The 21491-nt window shown below is 45.5% G+C and overlaps 1 protein-coding gene across 10 annotated transcripts in view; it reads right to left on the bottom strand.

Annotated features, from left to right (window-relative positions):
* Window positions 1-21491, bottom strand: part of WBP1L (WW domain binding protein 1 like) — a 59615-nt gene that overhangs the window by 5267 nt on the left and 32857 nt on the right. For all 10 annotated transcript variants that reach the window (XR_016388004.1, XR_016388003.1, XM_022568905.2 and 7 more), the window contains 2 exons: window positions 9324-9426; window positions 636-797 (listed from right to left, as the gene is read on the bottom strand). Coding sequence is in view for 8 of the 10 variants with exons in the window: in XM_022568905.2 (XP_022424613.2) it covers window positions 636-797; window positions 9324-9426 (265 nt within the window). In the remaining 2 variants the exon portion in view is untranslated. The remainder of the gene's footprint in view (window positions 1-635; window positions 798-9323; window positions 9427-21491) is intronic.

The following is a 21491-nucleotide window of genomic DNA, read 5'->3' as shown; positions in this document are numbered from 1 at the left end:
AGAATGGCTTTGGACAGGCTGTACTTCTGGGTCTCCACCGACCACTCGAGAGATCAGTGTAAGGAACCCCAGGGAGGGGCTTCCCTGGCGGTCCAGTGGTTAGGACTTGGCGTTCTCACTGACAAGGGCCCGGGTTCAATCCCTGATCAGGGAACTAAGATCCCACAGCATGGCAAAAAAAAAAGGAACCCCAGGGAGTCAGGTGAGTGTGCCCTTCAGAGGGTCACTGAGTTTCTTGGTTCTCAGGAAGTCCCAATGCTACCCCCCACCGCTGCCCCTTTTGTAGCAGCCTCTGCTAAGGCATGTCACATGGCAGGAAGCAAAATGGGGGGATTTCAGGCCACTGACATCTAAATCTCAATGCATTCACATCATACACCATACAACCACCTGCCTAAAAAAATCTGCCTAAACTAAAGGAGCAGAGATGTAGTCAGAACCCAGCTGGTGTGGACTGGAACAGCCCAGTGGCTGCCAGGGGCTGCATCCACAGCACTGGCTCCTTGGCGCTAAAGGTGTGCACCCCCTTGTTCCCACACTTGTGAGACCCTGCTCTGTGCGGGACAAGGAGGCCAACCCCCTGTGCCCACAGTCTATGTGTCCTGGGCCCCGAGGGTGGGGTTTGGTGTACGTACTGAAATAAAATGGCAGCGCTGAGTAATTGTGGGCTTCCCGGTAGGCGATCAGGTTGATTTCATGTTGCCGCTGTTGGGCCTGAAGGCGGTGCTTGGCTCGGCGGTGGTGGCACACGCAGCAGCAACTCAGGATAATGATGATGGTCCACACAAGCCAGAACCCTGGGGGCAGGGAGGCGAGACAGAGAGGAGTGGGCACACCACGAATGCCAGCTGGAGGGGCTGCTCTCAGCACAAGGAGGCCCATGGACACTGCGCACCTGGTCGAAGCTGGCACTGTTGGCCCTTGCCTGGTGAAGTTACATTTAGAACCTGTGATCAATTTTCATGTTTGTACCAGAGTGAAAGACACGTGGGGCGGAAGAGGGCAGAAATGTAAGAATGGTGAACGAAAAAGAGGTCACCCACTCCGGGGCGCCTCCAGGGCTCCTGGGGGAAGGGAAGAATGCCAAGTCATCTGTGCAGCACTGCTGGTCCTCCCATATTTTAGGTTTGGGGGGCATTAAGTATGCTTACCTTTTAGGACAACGTGCCCTTCCTATCTTAAGAGATCTCTGAGAAAATGCTTCAGCCTCTCTTGGTGCCCACCTCCCCATTCCAGCCCTGCTCAGGCCCACAAGGACAGCTCCCAGGCTCCCCACCAAGAGGGAAGAGCCCCTCAGAATCCCCACATCTCAGCAGATGAGTGGCTGCCGGGGGCCTCGGAGGGGCTACCTGATAAAAATTTTTTCTCTACCATGTCGCCTCCGTCATACAAGAGTCACTGAAGTTAGAGGTGGAAAAATTCTAATTTCCTCAGGCCCATTTCTTCCCTGGAGAGTGTAAACAACTTCCTCTGCTCTTGCCATAATCCGGTACAATTCCATCTCCCACCATCACAAACAATCCACTCCCACCTCGCTTTGGCCTGCAGCTGCATTAGACTCGGGACCATCAGTGGCCTCCCCTTCTTCCTCCGGGCTCCAGAGAGGGGTAAAGGAGCAGGGGAGAAGCCTACTGCCCTCTTCCCCAGGTAGATTGTTTCTTCTCATTTCCCACTGTGTTCTCTTGGATCATACTCAGAGAACCCTGGCAAACTGCAGTATAAGACCCCCTCTCCAATCTTCACATGTATACAGAAAAGGCTTCTAATTTTTTTTTTTAGTGAATGAGCAATTTTGCTTTAAAAAATATATATAGAGAAAAAAAGACTGGAAGGAAAAAATAGTGACATTTTAAGTCGTGGGATTATGAGAAGAAATTTTAATTTTCTTCTCCCAATTATTTTTCTTCTTTCAAACCATAAAACTGGAAACAAAGTAAGTTAAAACTTAAAAATATCTGTGACTAATTATATTTTTGCTGGCTTTAAAAAAATTAACATATTTCTGAATAGGTTTTAAAATTCCTCTGGGAATGTCTTCATACAATGAAATGATATGAATCATTAAAAAATTATTCACAGAATACTATATTTGACATATAAAGATGTTTCTAATATTAAATGAAAATAAAAGATTACGAAACAGCATAAAATATGACCCCAATTTTTGCTTAAGAAAGAAGTATATATAAATGTCCAGAGGGATGATCAGAAAGTTAGTCATGAGATTATTCCTGGACAATAGAACAGAAGATTTTCTGGTACCAGCTCTTGTTCTTTGCTTATTGCCGATAAGATGAACATGTACTTCTTTGAAATAAAAAAGAATATTTTTTCTCAATAAAAAAATAATCTGGGGCTTCCCTGGTGGCACAGTGGTTGAGAGTCCGCCTGCCGATGCAGGGAACACGGGTTCGTGCCCCGGTCCGGGAAGATCCCACATGCCGCGGAGCGGCTGGGCCCGTGAGCCATGGCCACTGAGCCTGCGCATCCGGAGCCTGTGCTCCACAACGGGAGAGGCCGCAACAGTGAGAGGCCCGCGTACCGCAAAAAAAAAAAAAATCTGAGGAATAATTTTAAGGTGAGTTTTTATTAAATGAGAATAGATTATATTATTTTTCATTTGTTCTCTATTCCTGAAGAACTTCAAGTTTTTCCCATTACAAACGTTATGTATATTTTTTATTGTCTGCTTTGTAATTATAAATTTGTGTTTAGAATGTGTTAAGTATTTCTACATCTCTTGTCAGAATGAGTTAATTTCATTAAAAAAAAAAAAAAAAAGGCTTCCCTCTCCCAGCAAACAGATTTGTAAATGAATAAACCCCTGATTTTTTTTCCTGTTTGTACCAGAACACAACATTCTGAAAGATCCCACTGACATTTAGGGTGTGGCCTCTAGCAACACCCAGTGTGTTTCCTTTTGTCCTCCAGGGGTGTCCGGGCTGAATCTCCCCACAGAGCCACCCCTATGGGGTAAGGCAGGATAGCAGTACAGCCTTCCAGCCCTGGCAGGCTGGCAACACCACTGTGTAACACCTTTGCGTTTTCAGCATGTGTCGGTGTTCAACTGAACCTTCTGCTGAGGTCTAGCAACGGGACAGCAGGTGGAGGACAATGGGCAGAGAATCTCTTCCCCATTTCCCATCAGCAGACAGAAAAACCCCATTCCTAACCAGAGTTCATAAATGTAAGTTGAAGTCAGAAGTCTCCCTTGTGGTCCTTCCCGGAGTCGCTGCTGACATTTGCTTAACTTAACTTGCACTTCTCTCCTTCCAATGCTCACCAACTGGAGACTGGACACTGTAAGAGGAGCCCTCAGGAAACGGTTTTGAGGCCAGAAAGGAGCTCTGGGAGTGAACTTGCTTCCCGCTGCGGTCCTGTAACGTCTCCTCCAGCCCCTAAGATCTGTTCAGCTCCCAGCCTCCCGGGGTGGGGTCACACCCAAAGGAAGCGGCACAAATAAGCACAATGCATTCTGCTGAAGAGCCTGGCTCCAAGTGTATTTTAGAGTCAAGTCAAAAGATTCTCGGCTAACCACTTTTTTATACTACCCAGCATCATCTCACAATCCTTTATACTTCGGTGTTACTTTATAATTTTCAAAGTACATTCTCCCATGAGATAATCAGCACCAAACTCTACAATTTTTTACCTCCCAAGTCATTTTTTCAATTGTTTCTTACCTAAAGGTAAATTAACTTTTAACCTTAATGCTGCAATATGTATGATATAAGGCAAAACTTCTCAGCTATATTATGACGGCCTTTAAAGAAAAATAAAGTTATTTATTTATTTATTTTTTGCTGCATTGGGTCTTCGTTGCTGCGTGTGGGCTTTCTTTTTAGTTGCAGCAAGCAGGGGCTACTCTTCCCTGCGGTGCGCAGGCTTCTCATTGCGGTGGCTTCTCTTGTTGTGGGGCACAGTCTCTAGGCGTGCAGGCTTCAGTAGCTGTGGCACATGGGCTCAGTAGTTGTGGCTCGTGGGCTCTAGAGCGCAGGCTCAGTAGCTGTGGCGCTTGGGCTTAGCTGCTCTGCAGCATGTGGGATCTTCCCAGACCAGGGCTCGAACCCGTGTTCCCTGCATTGGCAGGTGGATTCTCAACCACTGCACCACTAGGGAAGCCCTATAATAGGCTTTTAATAAGAAAAATCTCAGGCACTGGTTTTTATGTTGGCCAAATATTTCTGGTTCTCCCCCATCCTGGCATGTGGGTAGGCTTGAACTTCCTGGTGCCCTTATGATTGTGACACTTTGGGGCAGATTCTAACTAATAAATTGAGATTGGAAGTGACAGGTGTCACTTAGAGGCCAGAACATTTCTTGCTGATGTGAGACCCTCTGTTAGTCTCCCTTCTGCCATGGCAAGCCGTAACATTCCAGATAGTGACTTCAGGGTCAGTCTGGCCCCAGGGGATAAAGAAGTAGGAACAAAGTTCTCATCCAACCTGTGATGGACATATAGTGTGAGTAATAAACCTGTTGTTTTAGGGCCACTAGGAGTTTGGACTTGTTTATTACTGAGCATAACCTCTCGCCTATCCTGACTGATGCAGTATCTTTGTAGGTTTTTCTGGGGGAAAGGATTTAAAATGTTCATCAGATTCTTAAGAGAATCCTTATTCCAGAAAAAGCCTGAGTTCTATTGAGCTAGAAATATAATAGAAAAATAGGTCTTTTTTTTTTTTTTAAGGAAAAATGAGGCAGGGTAGAAAGAGGCTGGGGGAAGAAATGAGACAAGAGGAAGGCATGCCCTTGGCAGAGTTACCCCAGTTATATTGAACAGCACCAGAAGGCTCACATGTTTACTGAAATTCCATCAGCTGCTTCTGTTCATGTGGTGTCATGGGCAGAAAACCTCTCCCGACCACGTACCACTTACATGACGTGATATAAAATCTCGAACTGAGTTTTGCATTTCTAATATAGTATCACAAAGTGATAGTGTGGATCAACACTAGGAGAAAACTAACTTGGGAGCAGAAGGGGCCTAGTGGGGTAATGAGGCATTAGCACAGGTCCAGAAAAGGCCCCTAAGGACTGGCCCAACTTGATGGAGTTCATGTGGGAAGACAGAAGGCATTCTTGGTTTGACCCTCACAAAACGGATGCTATTGGCAGCTATTCTTGTCAAAGCCGTGTCCCATCAGCTTTAAAAGGGGGACCGTCCAGACTAGTACCTATGGAGCTGTACAAACTTTTGATCTTTTCACTAGATTTCACACACAAGGAGGAAAGTTTTAAAAAGGAAAACCTACTGAAAGAGCCAAACAGAGAAAGACAGAAGCATGCCCTCCTCCCCAAACACACACCTACCCACAGATTATATTCCTCACTGACCTTTGAAAGCTGTGACCTCATGGTGGGACGCGTTTGTCATGCTAAGCAAAGTGGAAAACATGTTTTTAAAAACAATCACTGAGTCACGTGCCCCAGAGCTCACTATAAACTTGGGAAAACACCACTCCCCAACTGGCAGGAAATTCCTCATTAGGAAGCCAAAGTATACTGTCAACTAGCTCTCCTTCTACCCCACAGGATGGTGGGTGACCTCCCTGGCCCCTGACAGGTCTTAGCAGGAGCTCCTGATACTGCCGCTGTGGAAAAAGGACTGAATTTGGGAAATGAAGACTTTAGAGGACTTGCAACTTCATCGGAAAGACTGGACAAGTTTCATTTCCTAGCTTTGTGACCTTGATCATTTTGTCTTTACTTCCCTCATCTGTAAAATGGAGAGAATAATGGTTTCTACCTACTTGGTCATTGTGAGGATTACCGAGTTAGTATCTGTATGCAGAGTACTCAAGCGTGCACATTCGAGACCTTTCACGACCTGGGCCCACCACCCTTCCAGCCTGGCACTGAAGAAAGAGTTCAGGAAGGGGGTAGCTTTGTGTGAGGCACACTGACCCCACTACTCAGCTGCGACCAACTGACTGGCTACTTAACGCTCCTGGTCCTGAGAAACGGGATATGTGTACCTGGCAGGGTTGTATTTGGGGCGGGCTGAGCTGACGTGTGTGAAGAACTTAATGAGTGCCAGGCACACAGCAGAGTTCTATGCACGTCAGCACCCTCATCTCCCCTGGTCGAGCCCCACAGCCCAGCCCCATGGCCACAGGGGAAAGGTTAATGAGATGCATGCTCTCTTCTTTCCCATGAGGCCTTGACCTATGGTGTTTGGTATTCTTCACCCTGGGAAGTCATTCTACCCTTCTCCATGTGCTTAAATCCCATCCACCCTTTAAGGCCTACCTCAAATGCCACCTCCTCCATGCAGCCTGCCTGAATCCTGTCCAGCTAAAGCAAACTCTCCTGGCACATACATCGCAGTCCTTGCACGTACACTCCACTCTCTACTTTGCATTACTAGTGAGGCACGTTGTCTTATCTCCTCTCTCTGCTCAGAGACTCCCTTCTTGATGGCAAGGATTCTGTCTCCCCACACGCTCTAACACAGAAGAGGCCACAGCATCCAGTAGGAACTTGTTAGAATTGCAAATTCTCAGGTCCACCTCAGACCTATTGAATCAAAAACTCTGGGACTGGGGCCCAGAAATCCATGCTTTAATAAGCCCTCCAGGAAACGCAGATGCTTGCCAAAGTCTGAAACCACTGGAGTAAGAGTTTGCTGAATAGATGACTGAATGATGACTGAAAGTACAAGTGCCATGAAAATGCATGGGATGATAATAATAACAATGGCCAGGTTCTTATAGCCTCAGCCACGGCAGTGGTAAACAGGACCCTCACTTCCGCACTGATGCAGACCCAGGAATGACCCCTGGCTTAACGTTACAAGAGACTGAAAAGACACGGGAGTAAGGGCGCTGGCTGAAGCTTAAGGTCTGTGTGTGCTTGTGTGTCTGTGTAAAGTGGGCTCTGTGTGTGTATGTGTGTGTGCGAGACAGTCCTCAGCACACAGGAAAATTCAGCTAAGTAGTGGTATGAGGGTTGGCAGAAATGGCATTTGTTTTTCCGTGAGGCCTTCCCTGTAGGCAACTATGGTTAAAGAGGTACTTTGACAAAAACCCTGCCAAGGATTTCCTGGCTGAGATTTTTTTTCCTTCCAAAGGAAAGAGACAAAAAGAATAATGCAAAGCCCATTACTTTCACATTTCAGGCAAAGTTCAGAGGCAATTAGAGGGAACAGGGTTCAAAGCGCAAAAAGCACAGTTCTGATGAGAACTGAAAGGGCTCATTCCTACGCTCAACCTCCCTCCTCTACACATCAGGCCGAGGCCAGGTCCCTAAGAAGGAGGAAAACCAAAGAATTCCGAGAGGGGCAGAACACTCACTGGGCATCTTCTGACCAAAAAGCCATTTCTGGGCACAGACAAGAGGAAGTTTGGCTTTTACAGTCTCCGTCCCCCCAGAGCTTGGAAAGCATGGGCCAACTTGTACAGGGGTGAGTCTTTCCTCCCCGTCCAGACTCTGGTCTCCATCTGACCTTCTCCTTTCCCCGGCTGACCACAACTGGAGAGGTGATGAGCCACTGTGTAGCTCTTCCCCTGGCTTTCTTCAGGCCCTCGGGACGAAGTGCCTGGTTCCCAGACTGCCTGCCACCCTGCCACCTGGGTCTCCCTGTCCCAGCCGCCCCACCCCCAGCCCTGGCTTTGGTGACCCAATTCTGGTGGCTACTGAGTCTGCTCTGCCAACAGCCCAGGAGGCTCTGTCAATCTGAGATGGGGGCCATCAGCAACTCCATTCTTTCCGCAACTGATGCCGCCTGGGCCGGGCCCCAGAAAAACAAGCTGCAGCTCTATGGCTTTTTGGCAGCCCAGCTTCAACTTTTGTTTTAACAAGGGGTGGGAGGGAGAATTTGAGCCCTGCGGTTATCTGCATTTTGAAACATTTAAACACAGACTGTCCACCTGCCTGGCACTTTGTGTTTCTCTAGTGAGTCCCTCAGCCCCACCCCTTCTAAAATAGCACCAACAACTCCAGGCCTGCCTTTGCTGCTGCTTATATAATGCTTGCAGGACTGGTGGGGACATCTTGAACCCTGTTCTCTCCTTGGGGAGGAGTCTGCCCTTAGCCACCCCTGAGCCCGTCCTCAAAAGGAAAGGACAAGAGTGAGGAGAGGTCCTGTTTGTAGGACCCACTCCCACTGGCTACAAGATCCGTTTGCATTTAGAGGGAGAGGCTTCCCAGCCAATAGTCTAATTTCCTTTGCATTTCAAACAATAGCCCTTCTAGCTGCTTTCTGACCATATCACTGATGTGGGGGGAATGGGGAGATCAGAAAGGAGAAGGGGAAAAAGGGAAGAGATGGTGGTGATGGTAAGGGCATGGTTGACCAGCAAGCACAAAGTTTGTTTCCAAATGGAGGGAGTGATGGGGGCTTAGAATTCTCTGGGGAAACAGTTAGCGTTTCCTCTAGCAACAGACAGTTATGAGAACCACTGCATGCTGGTCACCTGGCAACTCTCTGCCCTTAGGACCCTCCCATCCTCCCCTTCTTTGTCCAGCATCCTACAGTGTCTCGTCTGAGTTCCAAGAAGATTAGAGTACAAAGGGCTTTAGTGACCTCTCCAAGCCTGGGTCACTCCCTGAAGACCACAGCAATGTCACCACCCTTGTGCAACTCTGGAAGGTGCAAGCAGTCCTGGCTGCCACCAAGCAGTGGCAAGACGAGGATTGTCTCCACATGGCACTGAGCTGACAGTAACAGGTTAGGTAGACTGGAGAAGCCTCTAGACACTTCAGTTTGTGATCTGGGGAAGGAAGAAAAGGGGCTGAACCTATAGACTCCTTCTCTCCAGGAGGGCTCTGTCGGCAAGGACCTAGGAAAAGATTATCCCTTTGAGAGGGACCCTCAGAAACAGAGGCAGCTCCTTGATGATCTCTGGGGAATTCTGGAAACCCTGGTGCTTCTTACAAGAAAATGGCATTACAGCCATCCACAGAGAGCAGCCCAGCATTCACAGCAGCTTGGCTGCTGCAAACCTCTCTTTGCAAAGATGACGAGCCTGGGCACCTGGGCTGGCCCATGAGAGAATGTAAGTTGTTGTCACTGCTCGGCACACCCAGGAGAGGGCATCAAAGAGAACCCCATTCAGGAAATTTTGCAGCAGACCTGCTAACCACGGCTTCTTAAGAAGGCTCAGGACCATGTTATCCGGTCTTTAGCGCATGGTGTCCGAAGAGCACCAGAGCTCTCCTCCTCTGCAGAGAGATCGCTTCTAGAACCTGGAAGCAGATTCTGCTCACCAACACTGCCACCAAGAGAATAAGAAAAGGGCTGACCAGCCTATGGTTTCCCAATGAGCAGAGGCAGTAACCGAGACCCTGGGATGCCAAGACATCCCCAGGCAAGGACTTACACCAGAGTTCATAGTAGTAGTTGCAGCACTGAGACTGTCCACAGCAGTGTCCTGTGTCACAGATGTAGCTTTGATTGTTGGTACCCACGCAGGTTTCCTTATCCTAAAAGAAATAAAAAAACACTGTAGCATATTAAATTATAGCTTTTAAACACTACTTTTCTTCTCATCCTCCTCTTACTGATCCCCTGCTCACCTTCCACCAAAACGGTTTGTACAAATGTTTATTGAAAGAAAAGAAAGAGAGAGAGAGAGAAAGGAAGGGAGGGAGGGAGAGAGAGAGAGAGAGAGAGAAAGAAAGAACCACACAACAACAGCAGATTTAAGAAAAATAATATGGTTTATTAAAGGGGGAAGAGGATTCAGTACACAAAGCCGACTGGTAAAGAGCAGAGTTCTCCTCCTTGCTTTCTTTATATCTAAGCAGAAACACTCCACGTTCTGGTCCTAAACTCAGCCAGTAAGAAGGTGGTGATTCTCCTGTAATAGGCTGTATATTTTAAATAAATCCGGTTTCTCTGTGAAAGTTCCCAGAATAATGAAGGCAGCACGTATTCTAGGATTGGCATCTGGTCAGTCAGTCCATCTTCCCTTCAAAACACATATCTCCAAGGTTAATTACAGTGTGATTCAAAAGAAGGCTAAAAATCTTGCTACTAAAATTCTTTCAATCTTAAGAAAAGGGGTGACTTGCTCAGGTGACCTAGTCCAATTTTAATTTGCTAGATCCTTTTTTGCTTACCAAATGATCTCTTAATAATCTTGACTGGATCTAGGATTCACACTGTCCCTTGTCAGGGACAGCTACAGAAAGGGCACCGCTGAGTAACCATCTAGCATTTTGCCAAATTCTATTCACAGCACTGGTGGATGGGGATGGAGGTGGAAAGGTTTTTTTATATTTCGTAGTTAAGATATGAAATACCCCACCGGCTGACCTAAACTTCAGCCTCAAATGTCCTCTGGGTCACAATGCATATGATGAGACATAGAAGATCTGGCTTTCAACATTTCTTTGTTCTAAATAAGTAACACATGCAGTGACTGGACACAGTCTTTGTGCCAAGCACCGGGTTGGGTACGAGGGATACAACGATGAATAAGAAATTGTCCCTAACCTCAAGAGGCACAGAGCTAAGAAGGGAAAAAACCCTGCTCAGCAAAGAAACTAAAACCACAGTATTATATATGCTGCTACTCAGGCTGACCCTGCCCACAGTGTACATCCGGGCGGACGTCTGCCAGTGGAAACTCAAGTCACAGGGTCGGTTCCTGTTCTCTGGGTCTTGCTTTATACTACGCTGTCTGTTTGGCCAAGGGTACAAACAAAGCACTCCAGCGACTGTCTACAGGGCTAGAGGCTGGGCACCTGAAGCCACGAGGACAAAAGAAAGGGCATGGCTACAACCCAGATCCCTGGCTCAGTGTGTATTTCCACCACATCCTCAGGTGTTTCCTGGTCTTTAAGAGTCTTACACCCTGGTATAAAGGGGTTTAGGAAGAAGGAAACATGGGAAAGGCATTTGTCGACTCTGACAATGAGGGTTTCACAATAGTATTGCAAACAGAGTTCTTCCTATCTTTGCCTTCCTGTGTCCGCCATAAGTAAAATGGCACACCTAGCAGGTGGCTGTCCAGTGGGATGTCTCCTCTGAGGCCTGACGCACGTGGAGAAGGCAGATCTGTGTTCGTTGCTTTTGCTAGAACACACCCTCTCCCTCTTGACTTCAGAGCAAAACACTGCTTTCCTAAGGACATCAAAAAGTTTCTCCCAAGTTTACCAGGCCCTGAAATGCCATTCTTCTGGCCTGGCTCACAAGAGCACAGTTCAAACTGTCCACATAGTTTCTAAAAGAGGCCGCGCTGCCTACACTCTGACACATGAAAGAATCCAGGGACACTTCTGCCTCAAGAAAATTCACCAGATGAGGTCCAGGCTCGGAACACAGGGCAGCCAACTGGTCCTCTGTGAGGCATGAAATGGAACGTGTCTGAAATCTAAACAAGTGGCATCCTCATGACCTACTGGTGTCAGCTTTTCCCTTGGCTCTCCCATCCCCCGAGGCAGGAAGCCCAGTGTAAACAGAACCCCACTCTTTTTCCCTGCTCTGCCTCCACTTTCCCAGGGACAGCAGACTGTGGCAGCATCACTTAACTCAGTTCCTCAAAATACTTTTTTTTTTTTTTTTTTCTGTACGCGGGCCTCTCACTGCTGTGGCCTCTCCCGTTGCGGAGCACAGGCTCCGGACGCACAGGCTCAGCGGCCACGGCTCACGGGCCCAGCCGCTCCGCGGCATGTGGGATCTTCCTGGACCAGGGCACGAACCCATGCCCCCTGCATCGGCAGGCGGACTCTCAACCACTGCGCCACCAGGGAAGCCCCTCAAATACTTTTTACCCAGTGTATCTCATCCCTTGCTTTCCTCCCCGCAAGTAGAGTCCCCAAGTTGCCTGAGATGATCTTGGTTATGGGAACTGTCATTTTCTGCTGCAGAAGGAAGGAAAGCAGGTAGGCAGGTAAAGAAGACAAGATGTGGGTTCATGGACCTTTAGCAAGGAAGACATGAAGGATTAAGAAGGTAGCGAGATGTGAGTGTCATGAGCTCCTCCAGAGAAAGAGACCTTCTGGTATGAAAGGAAAATCCAGAAGCCTTGTGTTTGGCCCTAGCTCTGCCATTACAGAGGAATGGCACTCTGGACAAGTTATTCAATGGCCCTAGAGCTGGTTAAGATGCTCACTCATGTCTCCTTAAACCCAAAGGGTTTATTAGCCTACCCACCTCCCATTCCCTTTGACAGCAGCCTCAAGCCAATGCAAGAGCTCCTGTAATCTATGCCTCCTCTCAGTCAAAGCAAAGAACAGAGGTGTGCAAATGTTGCTTGGTGCTCTTCCACCCTTCCCTGTATGAGGAAGTCACCCAGAGGACTTTCAAGGATCTCCAGGCAGCTCAAGATACAAATGGTAAAGATTCAGTCAGATCTGGGTTCAAAGCCCAGTTCTCACACTATGCTTACTACAGTGTAACTTGGGTAAATGACTTAACTTCTCTGAGCGCTCAATATCAACGTTATTCTATGAGCCATTATTGTTGGGCATGAAAGACCATTCAATAAACAGCACTCTGCATTCACTTAGAACTATTTCTCAGAAGAGTAAAGTTTACTGGCAATGTGGGCTGCTTCAGACACATGAAGAATAGAAAAAGGAACTAGAGAGAATGCAATGGCAAGTTCAAACATGAAAAATTCTCAGCACTCTTTATGAGCACCCTTTGCTTTTCTTCCAAGCATCTCCAAGCACTACACACATATTATGTTGTTCAGGCCAAGTCTTGAAGAGTGGGAAGTTAATATCCCACCCCACCCCCCCTTCTCAAGAGTGAACGAGAGTTATATCGTGCACTCCCTATGGGCAGGAGCTCTGTCTCCTTAATCCCCCTCCCCAACTCCAAGAATGAGCACAGTGCTTGGCACACAAAGGTTTGCTGAATGAAACAATGGCTATGCAGCCTCTGTGAAGGCAGAATGAGCTGGGGTGAATAATACGGCTAGTGTATACTGAGTACCTGCTATGTGCCAGGCACTGTTCTAAATGCCTTACAAGTCTTCCTTCATCTAAACTTGAAAGCACCACTATGAAGAGGGTAGTATAAGAGAATTGAGGTCAACAGAGGCTAAGTCACTTGCTGGAGGCCACACAGCTAGGAAGCAGTTCAATCTAATTCATCTGACTCCAGAGCCTGAGCTTTTAACTATTAAGCTACAGCCTCCTTGGTTTAAGTTATACTTCTTCACTTGCTTTTTACACTTCAGATGCTTAAATAAATCCACTTAAAAGCCCCAAACCAAACAAAATCAACATTTCGTCTTTGAGGGAAAAGATAAGGGCCCTGCCCTTGTGGAGCTCTTTGACTTTGGGAACATCTTCTGCTTGGCAGTGAGGAGGGGCAACATGCTTGGGCTTCCTCTCTTCTTTGTTTGAAAGGTCATTATTTTCACATACTGATTTTCTGAAAAGCAGAATGGTGTTTGTCCCATTGGGGAACACAGGGCCTTCACTCCTTCCTTCAACATTTACTGAGTACCTACCCTGCACCAGCACTGAACCAGTGGTGGGGAACACAATGGAAACATAAAAGGCCAAAGCAGTCACGCTCTTTACCCTCATGGAGCTTAAAGTCTAATGAAAGATGATAAAGTAATCATAGAGATAAAACTGTAGGAAGGAAAAGTACGTGATTTGGTGAAAGCTTACAATAATTAAGAACTAGGAATTAGTCAAGGAGGTCCAGAGAGCTGTGAGGAGGGTAAGCTTGAACTGAGATTGCCAGGATGGTCAGAAAGTTAGTAACTAGGGGAGAGGGATGGGAAGAACATTCCAGGAAAAGGAAATGGTACAAGAAAAGCCCTTTAGCTAGGAAATGGCTGAACAAATAGGTAAGGAAGTTAGGTAAGCAGGGACAAGATGAGATTTGCATTTTAAAGATACTTTTTTTCCCAGGCAATGTTTTCATTTGCACAAACTCCTGGCCCAAATATGCTAGAAACGTAGACCTGTCATAAAGAAACTTTGGGTGAATAACATATGCTCTTACGCTGAGGTCTTTCACCTCAGAATGACTGTGATGATGACCATAAAGATCCTCATTTGTTAAACGTGTGCCTTCAGCTCTGGTGCCGCGGTGACCAGCTTCAAGAAACGGGGCACATATGGTCACCAAACAAAAAGCACAGGTGTGAAGAAGCAGGAAGCAAGACCAACACCGCCCTGGAAAGAACATTATTTACAGTGGAAGAGGATGAATAGTATGCCTTTTGCACATATGCAAAAAGTTACCTCATCTCTTTGGCAGCAGCATAAACTATGGGACTAACATCATTTTCCTTAAGAGTTTCAACGTCTTAGAGTTGCTATTCTTACTGAGCCACTGTAAAGGTCAATTTGATCAGTGTAAGAACTTTCAAAGTGCCAGCATAAAAAGACACTGAGCAGTAATGGTTCCCCGGGCATGGTTTTAATTTGCCAATTTATGGGGCTGGAAAACCCTGCTAGCAACTGGCAACAGCACCTTCATGCCCTTAGGAAAGCGGTGAAGTTTTAAAGTTTAAAAGTGAAAAATAGGAAAATTGAAATCCTTCACAGGATGTTAAAGCACAGATGCTAAATCTCTTGGCTGCTGGATATGAATGAATTTGGAGCACCATCTTTGGCCTTCTCTACAGGGGAAAGGAATGGAAACATCCATTTCTACAAATCAAATAACAAGTATGTATTGATACCCTTTCCCCACTTGCCAGGCACTGTGTTGGATGCTACAGCTACCACATTGAGCAAGAGATTCTAGAGGAAAAGATCCTGCTTCTAGCAATGTAGCTGGGTAGGTAACTTTAAAAATATGATAATATTCTTTTGGGACTCCCCTGGCGGTCCAGTGGTTAAGACTTCACCTTCTAATGCAGGGGGTGCGGATTCGATCCCTGGTCGGGGGGCTAAGATCCCACATGCCTCACGGCCAAAAAACCAAAACGTAAAACAGAAGCAATATTATAACAAATTCAATAAAGAATTTATATATATAAACATATATATTCTTTTAATTACACAGCTGAGCTTGCAATAAAGCAAGGAAGAGCCCTCGGACCAAAAAAGTTGGGGGTGGGGAACTAGAAACTACAGTGTTAAATGAGATCTGGCCTTCCCAGCTGCCGTGGAAAGAAGGGCTGTTTGTTTTCTTGGGTCCACCTAAAACAGGGAATTGGAACTGAGTCCCAGTATCAGGTGAAGACCCTTCAAAGAGACAGAGCAGACTAGAAAAAAATTAGCCCTTTGGCACACAGTGACAATAAGAAAGGTCTGAATTGAGAGGGAAAAAGTATCTCTTCTAATAATCTGTAACCATCGGCTTTTCCGCAAGCTAATTTGAGATCTGAATTGTGCTACTACATAGTCTGAGAATCCCCAAGCCAAAATTTTAACACAAAAAGTAATCCCAGGACTTGCCTGGTGGTGCACTGGTTCAGAATCCGCCTGCCAGTGCAGGGGACATGGGTTCAATCCCTGGTCCGGGAAGATTCCCACATGCCACAGAGCACCCAATCTGGTGCGCCGCAACTACTGAGCTTGCACTCTAGAGCCCATGAGCCACAACCACTGAGCCCTCATGCCACAACTACTGAAGGTCGTGTGCCTAGAGCCTGTGTTCCGCAACAACAGAAGCCACTGCAATGAGAAGCAAGCTCACCACAACAGAGTAGCTGAGTAGCCCCCACTCGCCACAACTAGAGAAAGGCCATGAGCAGCAATGAAGACCCAATGCAGTCCAAAAAAAAGGAGTCCCAGAATGGGACATCTGGTAGAAGAAACGTAAAACTCTAAAGAGACCTACCCTCAATCAGGGCATGAAAGATGCCCACAGATAAAGCTCTGTTGAAGATGAGCTCACACAAAATATAAAAACTTATGTAAAAATAATCCATCACAAACAAGATGTGGGAAATTCAACAAATAGGTGGATAAGACTCTCCAAAAAAACTTAATAGAATGATCAGATAAACTGTAATATATATACATGTTTCAAATGATTAAAGCCAAAAAGAAAAACATGAGAAAAGAACATACTAAAAAAGAGACAGTGACCAAATGGATTTCAGGAAAAAACAAAACTTGTAGAAAAAATAGTTATTAAAATTAAAAACTCAACAGGTGGGTTACACAGAGATTAGACCATGTTAAAGAGAGAATTAGTGAACTGGAAAGCAGATCTGAGAAAATCACCCAGCAACCAGCTTCTACCAATTAAGAGAAAACATAGAAATGGAAAATGAGAAATAAGAAGCTCAAGAAGGAAAGAGGAAAATGGAGGAGAGTCAATATTTAAAGAGCTAACTGAAAAATTTCCAGAACTGATTAAAGATAGGGAATTTTCAGACAATAATAAACTCACACCTGGGCACATTGTTTGAAATTGGAGAACAACAAAGACAAAAAGATCTTAAATACATTCCAGTGGGCGAAGACTGAGAATTAACAAGTGAAATTAGAATTTAACGTAGTAATAAGCTTCACAAGGATAATAAAACAGTATAATAGGACAAAGGGTTTTACATGGGGCAGTCAGGAAAGGCCTCCCTGAGAGGGTGATGTCTGAGTTGTGCCCTGAATGATGAGAAGGAGACAGCAGACCTGTAGGAACAGTGTTCCAGGCAGAGGAAATGTCAAGTGTATGCAAAGACACCAATGCAGGAATGAACCTGGTGTGCTCTAGGAAAAGAAAGAAGGCTAGTGTGGCTGAGTACAGTGAATCTAAGAAAGAATAATGTGAAAGGAAGAACTGAGAATTCAGAAAGAGGCCATACCTCATAGGCCTTGTACAACAGGCAAGCAACTTTAACTCAGAATCAGCTATTTTTGTTCTATCCTAGACAGCATCTTTAAATTCTGAAAATGCAACACTTTCAGGTCCAGATCCTTAGAAAATGATCTGTAGGTGGTCATAAAATACACTCTTAAAAGTTTTGTGGATTTACCTCTACTTTTACAATAAGAAAGTTAAAGTCACTTTCCCCCTACTGACGGTTTTAAGGCTGTTTGAAGAGCTCCAGGAAGTAAGTATAATTGTTCAAGGGTACACATTTTTGGGGGGTGCACTGGGTGGTATGCGAGATCTTAGTTCCCCAACCAGGGATCGAACCCATACCCCCTGCAGTGGAAGCACGGAGTCTTGATCACTGGACTGCCATGGAAGTCCCAAGGGTACACATCTTGAAATGTGGGAGGCCATTACAGAAGAGTTGGGGATGAAGGAAAGTAAACTGAGGCAGAGGGATGATTCCACAGGAGTCCTGACCCATTGTTTCCTAGGTGTTATTCTAATCTCCCTTTCTTTGATGGTAGGGATCGTCACATTCTACTTTTGCATCCCTCCCAGTATATACTACACATGACAAATACTCCTTTAAGCTTTACTAGCTAAAGGAGCCCAGTTTCTTCCTTTCTGATAAAGGGCAAGCCCCTGCTAAGAAGTGAACCAAGATTCTGCTTTGTATGCAACCAGATACTAGGAAAGAATTTTTATGCTGTTTTGTTGCGTTCAATAATTTCCCGAAAGGACAAATAGCCTCGGCATGTTCCCCTAACCAAGCCAATAAATCCAGTCTGGTAAGATTCAGGCTCACCCCTCAGATCTGATAGTGTACTTTACCCCTTAAGGGCTCTAGGCTCCAGCTCCCTGGGCTCAGGAGCACCCAGTCTCCCATCCTCCAGCTGCAAAGTACTTTAAAGGGTAAAGCCAAAACCTGGAACTAGTGACACACTTGAGAAAAGCCTAGAACCAATGAGGGGAGCTGCTGCTTCAAGATTTGGCTGCAGTGTGTGCTGCTGAAGGGGAGTCCCTGGGACCCCTGCTATAGGAGGGACTTGGTCCCTTTACTTCAACCTGTGAGGGTCCCCTGGAATAATTCTCTCTGGGGACTCCAGAAGACTGACACTCTCTAAGAATCCAAGGAAGAGTAACACAGTGAATCAGAACAAATCAGGGCATCTCACAAATGAGTGAATTCGCCCTCAAGTGGCAATGAACACATTTAGACAACAAAGGCAACAAAACAGAGATGCATTTCCCAAAGTATGGTCCATAGGCCCCAAATCACCTGGGGTATTTGTTAAGAGTGTAGATTGAGGGCTTCCCTGGTGGCACAGTGGTTGAGAGTCCGCCTGCCGATGCAGGTAACACGGGTTAGTGCCCCGGTCTGGGAAGATCCCACGTGCCGTGGAGCGGCTAGGCCCGTGAGCCATGGCCGCTGAGCCTGCGCGTCCGGAGCCTGTGCTCCGCAACGGGAGAGGCCACAACAGTGAGAGCCCCGCGTACCGCAAAAAAAAAAAAAAAAAGAATGTAGATTGAGAACCTCTGGGGGCAGAGACTGAAGAATTGCAATTTAATACATATTCCCCTGGTTATGCTCACATATATTCAAATTTGACAACCACTGCCCTAGATTTATAACAAACATACAATATAGGGAGGATGGGAGGGAGATGCAAAAGGGAGGAGATATGGGGATATACGTATATGTATAGTTGATTCACTTTGTTATAAAGCAGAAACTAACATACCATTGTAAAGCAATTATACTCCAATAAAGATGTTAAAAAAAATACAATATACACAGTTCTTGCCCTCCAGAAGTGGAATAGTCTTATATTCTATTTATATAATCTTGAACACATCCCAATAGTTACCCTCAAGAATTGCCACTTAGAATCAAGGCACATAAAATTATTTATACTCTCTGCCTCATTCCATAAAAAAATGCAAATAACAGATCATAAACTTAAATTTTTAAAAATGTGACACGTTAGTTATGTACGCTCCTATCCACACCAGTACTGCTACAGCCAAAGCTGCACTGCAACTGGATCCTCATTAAATAGGCCCCAAACAGAGCAGCCAGCAAAGAAATTAAAACCCATTTCCTGTGTTGCTATTAGGAACCTGAGTAACAAACTCAGAAAAAGCCACTTGATCGTGGTAGGAAAATCCCAGAGCAAAGATCGGAAGTTGCAACATAGCCCATGGTTTTATTAAAGGCTACTTGTCGACGTCCCAGTGCATGCAGGCCTGCGGGACCTGGCCGGCTGCAGCAGCTCAGGACATTGGGTTAACCTGCCACTCTTTCACCCCTGGACACTTACAAGGAAAAACAGTTCTACCTTGAGGTACCGCGGCAATCCCTCATCACTGACTTCTGCCACAGAATAAATGCACTGAGAAGTATGGCATCTTCAGCAAGGGATGGTGCAGGGAGCCAAGGGATAAAATAGCAGTAGCATGCAACAGAGCAGGTGGCACTCGAGCAGAGCAGGACAGCAATTCTGCTATTTTGTGTCCACAGTTGGTCATGAGGGCAAGTCCCTCCCTTCGCGTTAGCTTTATCACTGCTCCTCCTGCTTGAGAGCAGGGATTGCAAACTGCTGGCCCGTGGACCACAGTGGGCCCACTAATGAGTTCTATGCCCACACGGTACCTTTTTAAAATTTTTTTTACAACTTTTTTAAAAAATGGAATTAACTGTCAACATCGTAAAATGAGAAGGATTCATAGAGAAATTCAGATTTCCAGCTTCTGAAAATCCAGGGCCCACATTCCCTCGGGGCCCTATTAGGCAGGGCCACAGACGTGTATGTGCTCTGGCTCCACCGCAGCCTCCCTGAATTCCCTCCTGGCCAGTAACCCCATCTGCTTGACTCAGGTGTGTCACTGCCTGGCCCCTGTGGACATCTGATTAGCTCCTCCTGCTCTCAAGTTCAGTAATACTCCGTTCATCCCCTCACCCTGAGGTTAAGGCCTACTGCAGAGGGCCAAATATAAATGGCAGACATCTGAACTCTCTACACTGAGGCTCCAGCAACATCTTACACACACCATATAAAATAGGCACCTAGACAAAAAGGAGGGCCCCTCTTCACTGGATGAGGAGAACACCTCTAGCGAATCAGGAAAACCTACGGCCACAACACTCAGGAAATGCGACAGAGAACCAAGTTCTGCCCAGTGCCTGTGTTTATCGAGCATTTAGCTAGGCATTTTTACCCCTGTTATGTATTCCTCTCTTTTTACAGGAAACCAGGAAACTGAGGTTCAGAGTGATTACCCAGCTAGAACATCTTTTCTGGATCTAAAGCCTGAATTTTAGTGGAAAGAACAGGATGCTTAGGGGTTATCCTAACTTTCATGATAGATGCTGACAGGCACAAAAATGACAGATAAGATACGGAATTTGCCTTTGAGGAACTCTGTAATTACTAAACTGTTAGGTTAAAAAAAAAGTTTATGTCTCAGTTCTTGTTGCAGAAAACCTTCCTGAAATATTCAGGTTCCTTCTGTGCCTTAATTAATAAGTATAGTCTAATCAACAGAATTCATTCTTTTTTTTTTTTAACAATTTATAATGTGGCAAAGCCTCATGGTCATAATTTGGAGCAATGACGGTATATACACAACACACACATATATCTAATCAGTTTATATAATACACATTTATATAGGACTCTCAAGCTTTTCAAACTTCAACAGCCAGCCTCACATTTGAGCCTGCCAGCCAGCACCCTACAAGAGATCAGAAGTGCTACCACCCTCATCTTACGGATAAGAAACTGACACTTAGCCTAAGGCTGCAGATTGACAGAATCAGGACTGTCAAAACCCTGGTCTTCTGACTTTTGGTTCAGTATTCTATGACTGGGTTCCAGCTCATCAAAGTCTTTGTTTTATCCTGAAAATGGCTCTTGACCAAATAAAATAATCACTTCTTTGCCTAGAAAGAGGTACAGTTTTCAAAAGGATCTGAAATACTGAAGGTACACGTTAAGTTGCTGCTGTCTGTTGTGCTTTAAAAGAGATTCACCACAGTTTCACTGTACCGTGAAGAACACGTGGGGTGTCTCAGAGACCTTCCTCACTTTAAGCAAAGTTCTAAATTTAACCTCGTTTATTTCCTCAGCAGTTCCATCCCACTGCAGCAGGCTTGTTGGGAGCAAAAGAAATAATAATAGGACTTGTCTTGTGTGCTTGCCTGTCTAGAGACTAGTACCAGAGATTTATTGCCAGTAAAAAGCTCCACGCTGTTCAAGGAAACCATTTGCTTCTACCTCAACAAAGGGTTACATTAAAAATGGTCTCCCTGAGAAGAGAAACAAGATTTAAAAACATCTTCGGATCCAGACACTCTCTCCAAAAGACTTGAATAACTTTAAAGAACTTTCTGTATTTTAAGACCTTATACCTTAGAATTAAAAGAGACACCACATGATTTAGAAGAGGGGGAATTTAATATCCTCCTTTTCTATATGTTATCGGAAATAGATTACAATAAACACAGGCCACAGTAACAGGGACCGGGCTTGGAATATGGCCTGTTAGTAAAATAACTGTAGCCTAATTGTTCTTTAAGTTGTATAAAGTTATTTGAGCACTTCTGAGATCCTACCTTCTGGGGAGTGGTTATCCAGATTTTTCAGAGCAAGAGATAAAATGTCAGTTCCAGAAGGGCTTGATCTTATCTACTGGCCATAAAAAATTAACTTTATACCTGTCCTTGACAAGGCATAGTTCCTGCTGATTAGGGGCAACCAAGATGTCAAGATTCTAAATCTCTGGACAAAAAGTACCT

The sequence above is a fragment of the Delphinapterus leucas genome, chromosome 16 (genome assembly GCF_059928025.1).
Source record: "Delphinapterus leucas isolate spDelLeu-1000000601 "Yukka" chromosome 16, BTC_Dleu_Yukka2, whole genome shotgun sequence".
Classification (NCBI taxonomy): Eukaryota; Metazoa; Chordata; class Mammalia; order Artiodactyla; family Monodontidae; genus Delphinapterus; species Delphinapterus leucas.
Note: the sequence above shows the minus strand (reverse complement) of the source record. Positions and strands in the feature narration are given on the sequence as shown.